Genomic DNA, 14,222 nt, shown 5'->3' on the forward strand with positions numbered 1-14,222 from the left:
TTTCTTGGTTCGTGCACAGTCGCCAACCCGCGACCTATTATGTCTCACGTGAATGGCAGCTTGAAAGAAGCCACTCCCGAGCGGCCATTTTCTGCGAACAAAGACGGTACCTATGCCGATTTTTTTTTTCATATCAATTTCATCGCCGGCTTTAATTCGGTCTCATTGCACTCGCTTTTGTCCGCGCCGGTCTCCCTCCCTCTCTCTCTCTCTCTCTCTCTCTCTCTCTCTCTCTCTCTCTCTCTCTCTCTCTCTCTCTCTTCTCTCTCTCTCTGCGCACCGTCTTAATCGGCTGTACCGAGGGGCAATATTAGATAATACAGAAATAAATTCTATTCAGCCGAGATATTACATTTTTGTCTTTTCTGTTTCAGGTATGATCCATGAACTTCATCGGTCCGTAGACGTTCTCCAACGTCGGTGAGTCGTATCAAGGCTTGTTACATGATATTATATAATTGTTTTATTATAATCGAATTACGGACATTAATCCTTCTAATTTTTATCTAAGAAAATAAAAATAGACAGATATGTATAATAAGATATATCGTATAAAAATATATAATAAAATAATAATAATAATAATAATAAATCGTAACCATTTAATTTAATTAGAAGAGAAGTTTTGAAGAAAAGTTTATATGTAGGAAGGGTTGAATGTAACGATATTAACGCGTTTTCTTTTAAATTGAAAGAAATAATTGTTTTTTAAGATTCTTTTGAATTTCTAGATGATTGAGTTGGTCGTTGCGTTTAGTTCTCGACTACAGCGCATTTTAGATATTTTTTTCATATATACCTTTCTGAAATTTACTCCTCGTAGCTTAGATCTATATTACTCTCGGTTTCGCTTTATTCAACCCTCGTTCGTTTCCTGAAATCTCCGCGAAAGCGAGGGAGCGTTTTCCTGCCGTTCCCCGACCCCGGCCAAGATCGAGAAAACGAATCTAAGGATCTCGTGCTGCCGGGGCGCTTAGATTTAACGCTCAGCCTCGCCGTTGATGCACGATCGGCGGAACAATGGCGACGGCGCGGAAGCCGCGAAGTAACGGGGCGCCGAAAAATAACGATAAATCCGTCGACGGGCCGGCGGGCGGGCAAGCCCCCGTGTCCTCATCTCTCCGTGTTTACCAGTCTCCGTGAGTATTCCGGGTATACCCGGTAGAATAAATCACCCGAAGGGAGCTGGAGGAGGAGAAGGAGGAATAGAAGGCCGCGTGATCCTTCCCACCTATGCCATAGATCATCGGTAACGATCGGCATGAAAAACCGGGAAGCCCAGTCCGGGAGTGGTGCCCTTTCCGGGTGAAGGAAGCACGAAATTCATCGGCGATTCCACCGGCGACGCTTCCGCCGATATTTCCTCATTACAATGGCGAGGGCAACGAGATGGGAGGGTGAAAGGGAGAGAGAGGGTGAGCGAAGGTTTGGAGAGGACGAAGATGGGGATGAGTATAGCGCGAAGGTTGAAAGAGCCCGCGGTTCCGATCAGATCGACTGTCCCACGGGAAGGACTTTCCCGGAAAATCCTTAAGTCAATCTGAAAGGATTACGGACGCTCGAGGAAAGTGGAGGCAGGGCGGTCGGAGATAGTCACGTGGAGGACGAGGGAAATTGCGTGCGATAGGTGACGGTGAATTGAGATAAATAATACTCGAAATAATGTCGCAGAGATGATCGGATTTCATTGCGGATAATTTTGACTCTTTTCTTCCTTTCTATACGTCGATCAAAGAGAGCCTATTCTCATGGAGTACAATAGCAAATGTCGCATTATTATATTGTGTTGTAAGAATGAGGCACGTTAAGAATATCGTCGCGTCTCTCGCTTACCATTTGAATCACCATGAACCATTTGCTTCGACCATCCTCAAGTTGACTTCTAGAGACTATAAATTTTGGTAAACGATATAAAATCTTCATATCGTTGTCAACAGTTAGATAAGTTCTTTCTCATATATATATGGATCTACGTGATCATAAATATAGAAATATGTACGTACTAGTGTCTAGTGTATCGCAGCAAATAATGCACAAGCCATAAAGCAATTTCTCCTATTACTTCCGGACGAATGTTGCGCGATTTTCGTCTCGTCTCTTGTGCGGTTGGCTTTCTTCGAAAAAGCGCGAAAAATCCTGCACGCTCGATGAAGAAACTCTTCGCAGTTACCGCAACAAGGAAATTAGACATTTTGTCTACCATGATCAAAGGAATTATAATATCGCAATTTTATGTATTATATTGACACTGTCGAATGAATAATGCGTTACAATTATGTTACCGTACACATTATACATGTATTGTATAGCTGTGCAAATGTAATAATATACGTATTTGCATAACACCTGTCAGCGTAAATAATGCAATCGATGCGATCAGATGTCTGCCAAATGTCTTGGGAGAATGTTTAACGTCTACAGAATTATCCGCGTCTTTGATAGTGACCAGCGGGACGTTTGGATTCGCTGCATGTGGAGTGAATGTATAGAGCATGCCGTTGACGAGCAGAGATGTCCGCGCGCGAACATCTGTTGACGCATCTAAAATGAGTCTCTCCCGCGTCTCTCCCTCTTTCTTTAGAGTACAGGAAGCTCGGAGCTAATGATTCTGCCTAACTCGAAACAAATGTCGCTCATCCCGACAGTAGTCGGCTAGCGACTCTGTCCGGGCGATAAATTTGGCAGTAAATTGCCGCGTTAACCGTAACGTAAGTTATCTTAAACGTTTGGGCGGTTGCAGGTGCGGCTGACATTCTCTGTTGCGCTCGCTATAAGGTTCCCTGACATCGTCGGTTTTTATTAAACTCGGCTATGTGACGGCAACTTGAAGAAGGCGCGGATGATCGAAGACACGCACCGAAAGATTGTTCTCGATTGTGTACGAAAATCTGATACTTACATTCCACATGAAAATTTAATTCGCGTAGCCTCATGAATTTTATAACCTATACGTGATTTACGCGTTGCAAGAGAGAGCTCGTTAATTCAAAAAATAATAATAAAAGTGTTTCTCGTTATTTATGCCTCGGCTGTCCCTTCTGAAATTGACGATTGAACGGGATTTTCAATTAATGGAATTATCGTGCCTCTATTTTCTGGCCGAATTTTAGCGGCATTACATTTTAGCGATACCGTTTTATTACTAAAACAGATGTATTTTTTTATTAGTCAGCATTCCCCAGATATTTCGAGGCATAAATATCACATTCGGATATTTCGCCAAGTGAATTATGTCGGATGCTGGAATTGGCGAGCAATTTTGATATCAAATTTCAACGATAACCGGCCGCGTACTCGCTAAGGCCACGTGGGACAGAGAAGAATATCGCCGGATGAATATTTATGTATGGATAGTGAGCAGCTATAGCCGACATCCGTTGTACGGACTAACCTGACGTGTCCGAAAAAAAGGGATATCGGTTCATCAATATTTATGAACAAAAACGCGGACGTGATGAAGAATCTTTTGCACGTCAAAGTAACGTAGGGTTACATTTTAACTGGAAACTGGTGTAAAATCGTATAACAGTGTAGCTTAAAGCGGCAGTTTAAAAACTTACTGTTCTTTTTTATACAAAATTACAGTTAATTGAAGAATATCCATTTTTATGCCATTTTCTAAGTAAATTTTCCAAAGAAACTACTATTTAATATTGTGAACACTGCAAACATAATAATTTTAATATAAGAATAATAATATTAAAATCACTTTTTTTATAAACAGCAACTTGCGGTAATGCAATTTTTAATTGCAGGTTATTATTTTTCGATAAAATTGAAGCTGGGATTTTTCACGAGGGCGATCAGGAATTAAACGAAAAGTTTGCTTATTGAAAATTGAGTTTGTAACAAACAACGAAGTATATTTAAAATATCAAGCTTAATATACAAAACTGGTTAATTTATAAGAGCGATTTTTGCAGACTAGCAATCTGTAAATGCAGTAAGCGTTGCGCGACTTCGAATTACCGCTGTAATATATACCGCGAGAATACGCGTCGTACTCGCGGATAACTTTTAGAATCGTGTAAAACATAATCTTGAACCAAAATTTGTGAGATCGGTGGTTTTTAAAAGTTTTTTTAAAGTTTAATTAAGATTCTTCATGCCGTCAAATTTGTTTAATTATAAACGTCAAACTTGCGTATAGCAACGTATAACTTTTGCTGAATCAATCAAATCTATTTTTTTTTTTTTCGTGAAAGCTCCGGTATTTCTAGGAGTCGCGTAATCTTGTTACATCTCTTTAAAATAATCATCGAGAAAGATGAAATCGGTTTGGTGCGGAAAATTCAGCCTAATGAAACCGGATAAAACGTGACTTTAGCTTCCGAACTGAACGTGACGGGTACGCGAAATTATCGAAATTTTATAACTTTTACGAACCAGCCGGCCCGCGTAATGAGCTGACGAAGGAAATTTTCAAGGGACAATTTTCACCGTGACAGGAATTTATTCTAGTTATATGGAATTGCCCGTTATTTGTGTTAACAAATTTCTTTCTCCTTTCATCGATTCTCCTGATAAAGAAAAATTGTTAGGTACGTCAATAACGTACGCGGTTGTCGAAGTTATATAATCAAAAGTCTGCAATCGCACATATATATATATATATATATATATATATATATATATATCGAGTAGAAAGTCCTTATTCGAGAAGATTTTAAAGTTCAAAAATTTGAGTTTCCTGCACGCATAACTACGCACGGTAATGCATTTTGTAATCAAAAGAACGTACAAATTTGCTCCGCGGTTTCTAAGTTATTATCGTATTCGAATAAATTGAACTTTTATGTTTAATTAAATACTTTAACATTAATATATATATATATATATATATATAATTATAACATAATATAAATAATTTAATACATTTTTAATTAGATATAATAGTATATTTAACATATAATTAACATTTATTTAAAATATACGGATATTTGGCTATTATTTTTTCTTAGAAGAATAATGAAGAACGGCGAGAGATTATATGGGTTTAAATGTGTAAAGATGACTATGTAGAGTCGCGGGGGGAGGCATTGTTGATATTATTACTCACTCCGAAGTGTTTAATCTTCGTTTCTTGGAAAACGATATTTTCAGGTTGACCTCATTCATTTAGGCCGTCGCGCGTGTCGCTTTCGCGTCCACCCTTTTCCGCTCAAATTGGACATAAAAAATTGCGTTCGCGAGAAACGCCATCAATTTAACTCTAAGTTTCTTCGCACAGGAACCACACATCTTATTCCATTCTGAATTATACGATGACTGCTGCACATTTCGTTGCGTTGTCATTTTTTGTTATGCAATTGTTAATTACGGATATTTCTCGCGGAAATATAGCTACGAACAGAAAACAAGTCAAGCGCGGATCAATGATGGAGCTCTATTATTAAATTTATAAAATAATATTCTAATAGTGTTAGATTAAATAATTACGTAGCACATCTACAGCATTAGAACTAATCCTAATTGTTGGTTCTGCGATTTATCTTTTCTTTTGCTTTTTTATGTAACATAAAGTTATAAACAAAATGAGAATGTATATATTTCACACACACACACACACACACACACACACACACACACACACACACACACACACACACACACACACACACACACACACGCACACACACACACACGCACACACACACACACGCACGCACACACACACACACACACACACACACACACACACACACACACACACACACACACACACACACAGCAATTTAAAAATCTTAAATAAATAAAAAGTTAGACTTTTAATGTGTATTTGTAAAACATTTTTGATTGGCAACTTGTGATCCAGAGAATGTTCTGAAACGCGTTTATGACAAAACTCAGTTATATTACAATATTTCATATTAAACTTATCACAAGGTTACACAGCAGGACTTTCGAGTCCCATTAACTGACGGTTTCGCAGATGTGCCTCTCGCACACGCGGTGCGTTGAACCAAACTCCGCGAAATTTATAACCGGCATCACGGTCGCGGGAAAGAAGACAAGAGCGCGAGAGCGAAGGGGATGAAGAAAGAGCGCGCCGAACGCAACGCAGCGCACCCGCGACGTCGCCTTTCGCACATGCACAAGGGGCTAATTTACGTCGCGTAAAATATACGTTTCGATTTGTTGCAGGGTGCGAAAGCGGCCCGGTCACATCGTCATCTGTTGCGGAGTACATCCGTGACACGTGCGATGCATTGCATTTAATCTTATATGTCTATATATTACATGCAATTATATATTCTCTCAAGAAACGTACATATTATAATTAACGTATGCGTATGACATAATTATAATATAGGTAATTAATTTAAAAAATGTCAACTTTGTACCACGATTAAGGCGCTTGAACTATTTCAATTACAGGCAAGATTCTAGCGATTTATAATATTTATTGAAAGCGAAGTTAAAGCAGGGGTAGATCAACGGCGTTTTCTCGAGAAGCTCAGAAGGCACGAACGTCCTTTCGAGATTGAAAAGTTACTAAATAACCCGCTCAATCACGAGCTTCCGTCACGTCGCGCTTCGTCGACGTCTGGCGGCTCAAAGTGAGAGAGACGAACGATGGATGCATGGTGGCTCGTTGGTTCGTTCAATGTACCCTTCCAGGTTTTTTCTTCCTTTTTCGTTTTGTCCGGGACAATGCTTTAAAGGCCTCCACCAACCCCTTCTGTCGACCACCTCTATCCCCTCTCCCTTCTCCCTTCTCGCTCTATCTCGCCAAAATTGAAATCTCTCGCATCGTCGATAAAAAGCAAAACTGTCTACAGGTCGATGAATCGCAAAGCAGTGGACTGCGCAAGCAGCGCGAGGCTTTGTCAAAAGAACGGTCGAATCGCGTCGCTATTATTACACGCTCGATCGCAGCACGCGCGAAATCGCTCGATCCTCTTTTTCTTTTTTTCTTCTTACTTCTCTTGTATATTCTCATTATTATTTCCGATAATCAATTTTCCACGTTTCCGTTTCTTTTCATCAGCATTTTATCTTATACATATATTCTTTGCGATTATATTCGTCGCTGTATAGTTTCCTGTGCAACTATCTTATTTACCATATCGAAATATTATAGATTATAGATTAAAAAAATGCTACAATTGTTTATATTTGAAGCAATTGGAACTTCATTGATATGATTGTATCTTTGTTTTTAAAAGCAGTACAAAAAAATTGACTTTTATCCGTTGATATATATAATACACAACATATATACATACATGTATATAATGCGCGGTATAACATGTATTTTTTTTTGTGAACGCTTCTGCGAAAGTTATAAAATTGGAGGTAATAATATAATCGGAGGAGAGATAACGATATTCCGCATATCTCTGGCGGGGTTGAAGCGCGCGCCATCAATTATTGCCATATTTCTCCCTTTTGTCCGTCTTACTTTGCGCAAGCAAATGAGAAGATAAATCACGAACGAGTTAATTCTCGCGGGTGCATTTGTTGGCGCGCGTAACTTTATGATGCATTAATGCGCGGACGTCTCCGCATCGCGCTTTGTCCACTGCCGCGCGCTGCGATCCATTATCTCCTATTTCGCCAATTAATATTAGTCAAATCCTAATTAAATTGCGACGCTTAAGAATTTCATTGGCGCGCGCAGCCGAAGAAAACAGTGAATAATAATTAAGCGTCAACCGCAACCGTATATCTACGCACATGAAAGAAAATATAACTATCGTAAATCACAATCCAAAAAATAAACGTAAAAAAATAATTATGACAAAATTATAACTATATACGTAATAAATGAAAAATAATTGTCATTGACAAGCAAAATAAAACCGAGAAATGTTTTGAAACATTGTTATCATGCTTTTTACGAGATATATACAATTTTATTGTAAAAAAAATGGTGCAAATTAGAAATTTGCACTTGGCTTCCTCATAGAGGAAGTGACGTCTTAAGATGCTAATACAGCCCTCTGATTGGCTGATGACGCCTTAAGACTATATACTTAAGACGATCTTGAATATAAGACCCGACTATGAATATACCGGCATTAAAGAACTATATAAAATAGAAATAGAGAAGACTGAAGAATATAACAAAATTAAAAATAAACCGATATCTTTTAAAATTTACAGAAGTTAAAGCTATTACAAACATTTTTCTAAAAATTAGGGACCTTTGATCGCGTATAAAGCTGAGTCTAATCAACCAAATCTTAAAGAATTATATATGAAATAGGGGTAGAAAAGACTGAAAAATAGATCGATATCTCCAAATTTGCGAAAATTAAAGCATAAACAAACATTTCTGCAAAAATTTAAAATTTTATTAAAAAAGAACCCCTTGATTATTAGCAATTTTTATTAATTCTATATATTCTTCAGTTTTTTTTTTCTACCCCTATTTTATATATAATTCGTTAAGATTTGGTTGATTAGTTCTGGAGTTATAGAAATTTCGGTAAATTTGGCACATACATACGCACATACACACATACACACATACACACATGCATACACACATACCATATCTCATTATACACGTAATAACATTATGTTTTGAATTTACCGTTGTTGTTTGTCTGCGCACTGAAGATGACCTCATTACAAGTCGAAACATTTAACACTTTATTGGTGATATTTATTTAAAATATTGAATGACAATATATGCTTAATAATAAAAACTAGCTTGGTCCACTAGCTCAATTTACTCCCTTTGGTTTTAGTCTATTTTAACTTTAAATAATTTATTTGTTAATTTTCTAACACATTTTAAAATTATCCAGCAATATTAGCTATTTTTTAATTTGTTAGCGTATTAAAGAAACTTTTGTTTTATACATACAATATGTCTAATTATCCGCTAATCTCGACTATCTACATGCCGCGGATGAAAACATTCGTATATTAATTTCGGCGACAGCACGCGACACGTGCATCGCTCTAACATGATGTGGATAACTATACACGCGCGGATGCGCTTTGATGTGTTCCCTTCTCATTGACTCAGAATGAAAGGCCGTCGAGCTCTTCCCTTCAACGAAATAATCATCCGCATCAAGGATTTTCCGCGTAATTATCTTGACGATTAACCGCGCGGGCGCGGCCACCACGTGGAGTTAATTCTATCCCCCCCCCTCTCCCTTACCTTGTTCCCCTCCGTTACTTACCGCGGGATGAAAACAACGCGCGCGTGCGGGACGGGAATACGAGAGAATGCCGTAATTGCGACTGATAAAGCCATTTCGGGGCTAAATTTATCGGAGAGGGTTTTGGAGCGAGCCACTACTCGATTATTTATCGTTTAACCCACGATTACTAATCGTGGCCTCATTGAATTCGACGCCGATGCGGCGATTGTTCGGCGAGGAATAAAATGCAATACGTTCTTTTTTTCAACAAATGTTCGTTCTATCATTTCCACGCACGTAACTTTTAAGTATTTTTTTTATTTTTTTATTTTCTACTCGATTGATTTTGGGTTGTTCTCGCCGTTTCGGGAAATTAATAGAATTTCTCTACGGTCTCGCTATGTTGAATTGTCAATTTAGCGACATTCCTGATTCTTGCGGTTGGAAAATTCGGGTTATACCGTTTTCCCATATTCGCGACGATAATATGCAGCGCAGAATTCCCGGCCCTCATTGCACAACTGTCACATAATACACTGAATCGGTGCTGTCGCGGTAACGATGGCATCGCAAAAATTTCGCCGTTGGTCGGTTTGATGCGTATTATAGGTAATTAGCCCTTGCTGAATCGTAGCAAATCGATCGTGTTACTGATTATACATGTCGGAGATTGTAACTAAAGATTGTACTAAACGGCAAAGGCGAGGGAAAAGTACAATTTTTTAGGAAAACGGTACGGGTAGAGTGGCATGTGATAATTGTGTACCAGAATGAAACGAGAGAGTTTTCGAATCGTGAACGAAGCATCTAATATTTTACGCATTACTTGGATGAATTTTGTATCGGTGAAAGAATCTTGTCATTAGTCACAAAACGATTGCAATCTCTTTTCTTTGAAACGCGAACGCAATGAAAGTAACAAAGATCCAGTGATTTTTATAATTAATCAAATAACTATAAATAATATTCATATTTCTCCGAGAAGGCGTAACACCTTTGAAAAAAATGCCACGATATGTGATTTAATGTCATTTTATAACACAACGCACATAATCAAATAAAGAGTATGCTATGTAAGAAATTGAAACTGGTCGCACATTCGAGAAAGGGAAATGAGAATGATAAGAGACGAAAAGAAACCGTTGTCTGCGCGAGCTCGATTACGTACTCACTGAATTGGAGTATTCACGCGAAGTGGACCCGCTAACAACTTTGTTAGTGAGAAATCTCATATTCTGGACATGGTTGTGATTTAATAAACTTATACGGGCGTTATATAGATGTATAAAAGGAGAGTTCTTTTCACCGAAGGTGAAAGCTATAACTGTAATGATGTTGCGCAAAAGAAATAAGTTCACGATCGTCGTTTGAAGAGCACTTATTTTTTCTTTCTTCCTTTAACCGATTCTGTCGCTTTTTCTTCTTTTCTTTTCTCTTAGCGAATTTATCTTTCTTCTCTCGCCATTTCTATATATTTCTGCATCTCTGTCGTAAGATCTCTAGTTATAAAGTCTCCTTCGAGTCGACATTTGTACATGGTTAAACGAGAGGAAAAGCTGGCGAAGAAGGTTCAGGGAGACGGTAATTGGAGCGGTTACGTCCGACGATTATATCGAAGGATTTAAGAAAGTGCGATGCAAATAATACCACAGTCGAATTAACAGATCTCGCCTTTTCTGCGGATTTAACAGATTTGCAAGCTGAAGATTCAATTTATATACCATTGATTTTTTATCATTTATATTGATTATTCATAAACGATTATGTGCCATGCATTAATCATCGAAGAATAACTGTGGAGTCTAATCGTTTAATTAACATTTTCTTAAATTCAAGTTGTTTCAAGGATTTACACGTCCCCTCCACACGTACAGTTTATTTATCCATAAAGTTCTATGTACAATATGTAAGTTTGCATGTACGTATGTGTTTGTTTATATATATATATATACACATAAATCTTCCTTAAATAATCTCTTTAAATTTAATAAATTTTATTGAAAAAAATCTAGGACGATATGTAACTTTATAAATAGATAAATTCATATTTTCATTACGTTAATACATTTTTTTATACTTGCCTGAATAATACATTTTCAATATTCCATAAATTTTACATTGTATTAAATATCGAATTTCATTTTTATCGCAATAAAAATAATATCTCAAATTGAAGAAATAAAATCTCTTTGAATTGCATACAACGTTAACGAGCGCATCGTTCATTACCGTGGGTGATATCGCGTTCTGCAGAGGAAAAAAATCTCATTTTTCATCGCACGGTAATTTTTACGTTGCTACGGAATATGATCAAGAGAATTTTGCTCGGTAGCTCGTAACACAGCCAATTTCGCGATTCGCGTTCACACCGGACGGTCGCATTCTGGCAATTCTACTTCAGTGTTTTTGTTCCATTTAGAGGCAGATGTTTCTCACGTCTGTCTGCACCCGAGAATTTTTCTCCGTGGTTCTCGACTATCGTTCATTCATTCCGCCTTATTACGTAATTCTGATTTTTTTTTACGAAGACCGCGAAAAATTAATTGGAAACCATTAATTGGAAACCAGCAGAAATTAAATTGTTAAAACTGTTAGTTATGTAATTAAAAAGGTGACGTTTTAGCTCGTTCGTCTTTTGACGAATATTGTTAAGTTTCGATAATTGCGCGAAATAAATAAGGATTATTTATTGTAATATTATATACCTTGTTAAATACCTTCATAAATATAATTAATTAAGATAGCGGTAGAACAAATTATGCAATTCTATTTAATTATATTTTACTTATAACTTGCTTTTCTCTGCAAATTAACTTTTTGACATTATTTTCCGATTGATTTATTTAAAATTGTGACAACAGACAAATGCATCAATGTCAGCAATGCTTAATTGCTTAATGATTTTATTTTGCGTTTATATATTTGTTAATTACTCGCGAAGAGAGTTGGAATTAACGACCATATTTCTCGGCTATTCCACTCTTTACAGATGTAGAGTTATATTCTCAGATTGGCAAAGGCTCAAAAACTGTAGCCGCGTCTTCTAGCGATTGCGTAAGATCGCAGAGAAATAATACGGTTCGCGTGCGATCACGCGTGCGGGAAATATATCGAAGTTGAAAACGTTTCCTTTCCCTCTGGTATCTCGAAGTCCGGGCACGCTCGCACCGTCTTGCGCAGCAAGGTGGAAGGAAAAAGGAAGACGTATGAACCGAGAACACCGGAAGTCGGATTGCTCGAATTGGTCGAGATATGGAATGCAAATATTGGATGAAAAAATATCGAGAAGTTTAGCCGATTTGCAGAAGCGACCGAGCCCACTTCGGACTTTGGGATTTTACTTTAACGGGCTTATAAAAGCGATAACTACGTCTTTTTATATTCCGTAAAGAAGCTTTTCCGTTTCGCAGCAAATGGAATGTAAATATAAAGACATATAATCCATCTTTTAAAATAATCTGTAATTTAGTTATTAAAATAAATCAAATTTTTTAGATACTTTATTAAAGAATCTCAGACATTTGACATTGATAAAGATTTATTATATCTATAGAAGCTCAGATTATGTGTTTATCAGGATATTAATTATAATTGCTATATATGCAATATTAATACATTAAACTTGAACGTTTCTCTGAGATAACCATAACTTCAAAGTTAATTATAAATTACAGGATCGCGCGCGCGCGCGCTTTGTACATAAGTTACAGAATGTACATGTCTTCAGTACTTTTCTTTAATCTCCTCCTAATATCTTTGTCCTCTTCGTAACATTTTTCGTCTTATATCATGTCGATCGATTTTACTTTCGCAAAATAAAACCCAGGCACACTTAGCTGGTGCGTTTTTGATAGCCGTCGATTGCTTCGTCTCGGAACGAACATGGGAAGGAACACAATGGTAATCCTCGCAGAAGTAACGGAGGGGGCGAGAAAATAAAGATACTCAAGAGATTCGAGCGCGCGCGAAAGGAAACCACCCTCGACGAGCCTTCTCGCTGTTAATGCGAATTTAATGCGTCTCCGTTTTTTCCGTGCTATCTCTCTCTTTCTCCTCTCCCTTGCTTCCAACGAGCACATTTCTTTCTCATTTTTTTCTCCATGCTATTCACAACAAATCGCGAGCCCGAAACTGGCGATTTGTCCACCACAAAATCGTTTTGTTTCCGTTTTGCAATGTGCATTTTCTCGATATGAAGGATAACGATAATGTGCAATATTTATATATAAATATTATTAAATGTCAATAAATTAGAGAAATCTAACAATTTGGTATCATCACGGGAGAATATTTAAGTGATAGCTTTTTTCTCCCAAATTTATGGAAATAATGTATCCTTGAAAAGTTTGAAACTTATATTATTAGCTGCCTAGAATAACAATGCAATGCCGATTTAGAATAACAATATTCTGCGCGTCATTTTTATCCTTTTCCGCCTTTTATTTTGTAACTGAAATTTTGTGGTGAAATTCTGGTTGAGGAAAGGCAGAGACTGCTTTTACATTCCTGACGTTCTGTGGCCGCGCCCCGCGGAATCTTTCCTTTAGAAAGGCACGATTGACTTTCGCAGGAATAACCATGCGGTCGCGGGAGTAACGTAAATCGGAAGTCGGTGGTTTATAGTAAGGGTGTATTCGGCATTTCGATTCTGACGGCCGAGGGGCGAACAGAAGAGGAAATCCCGACGGGAATCGGCAACCACCACTGTACTTTGTTCGTACGGGACGTGAATGTATTTCGAATTCGTCCCGGGAGATAAGGCCTGTCCATCGCGTCTCCATCCGGACACGCTTTGCCTCCTTTTATTTGCCTCGAATATACAGTGACCGTTTTATGTGATTCTCACTGAAATTTTATTAGATTTATCAATTTTGAAAAAGTACTATTTGTTTAAAACTGGTTAAAATTTATAACTTTATATAATTATAAATTGATTTATACCGCGACAGATATTTTTGTTGTTGTAATAAAAATATTTTTAATGCATTTTTCGAAGTTAATAACATTTGCTAATTATTATCATATTTTTATTAAATGTTTTTTTGGCAAAAATTTAATAGATAAGTCTTTTATATGTTACGCGTTGTGTAATTTATATGCGCGACAAACTTCTTTGGT

At 37.4% G+C, this 14,222-nt stretch overlaps 1 protein-coding gene across 1 annotated transcript in view; it reads left to right on the top strand.

Annotated features, from left to right (window-relative positions):
* Positions 1-387: 387 nt before the first annotated feature.
* Slip1 (SLo interacting protein 1) overlaps positions 388-14,222 on the top strand; it is a gene marked incomplete at its 5' end in the record, with an annotated part of 57,007 nt that continues 43,172 nt past the window's right edge. The window contains one exon of the mRNA XM_077424289.1: positions 388-420. Coding sequence (XP_077280415.1) covers positions 388-420 — 33 coding nt within the window. The remainder of the gene's footprint in view (positions 421-14,222) is intronic.

Source organism: Temnothorax americanus, unplaced genomic scaffold (genome assembly GCF_048541705.1).
Source record: "Temnothorax americanus isolate GAGA-0224 unplaced genomic scaffold, ASM4854170v1 Scaffold82, whole genome shotgun sequence".
Lineage (NCBI taxonomy): Eukaryota > Metazoa > Arthropoda > Insecta > Hymenoptera > Formicidae > Temnothorax > Temnothorax americanus.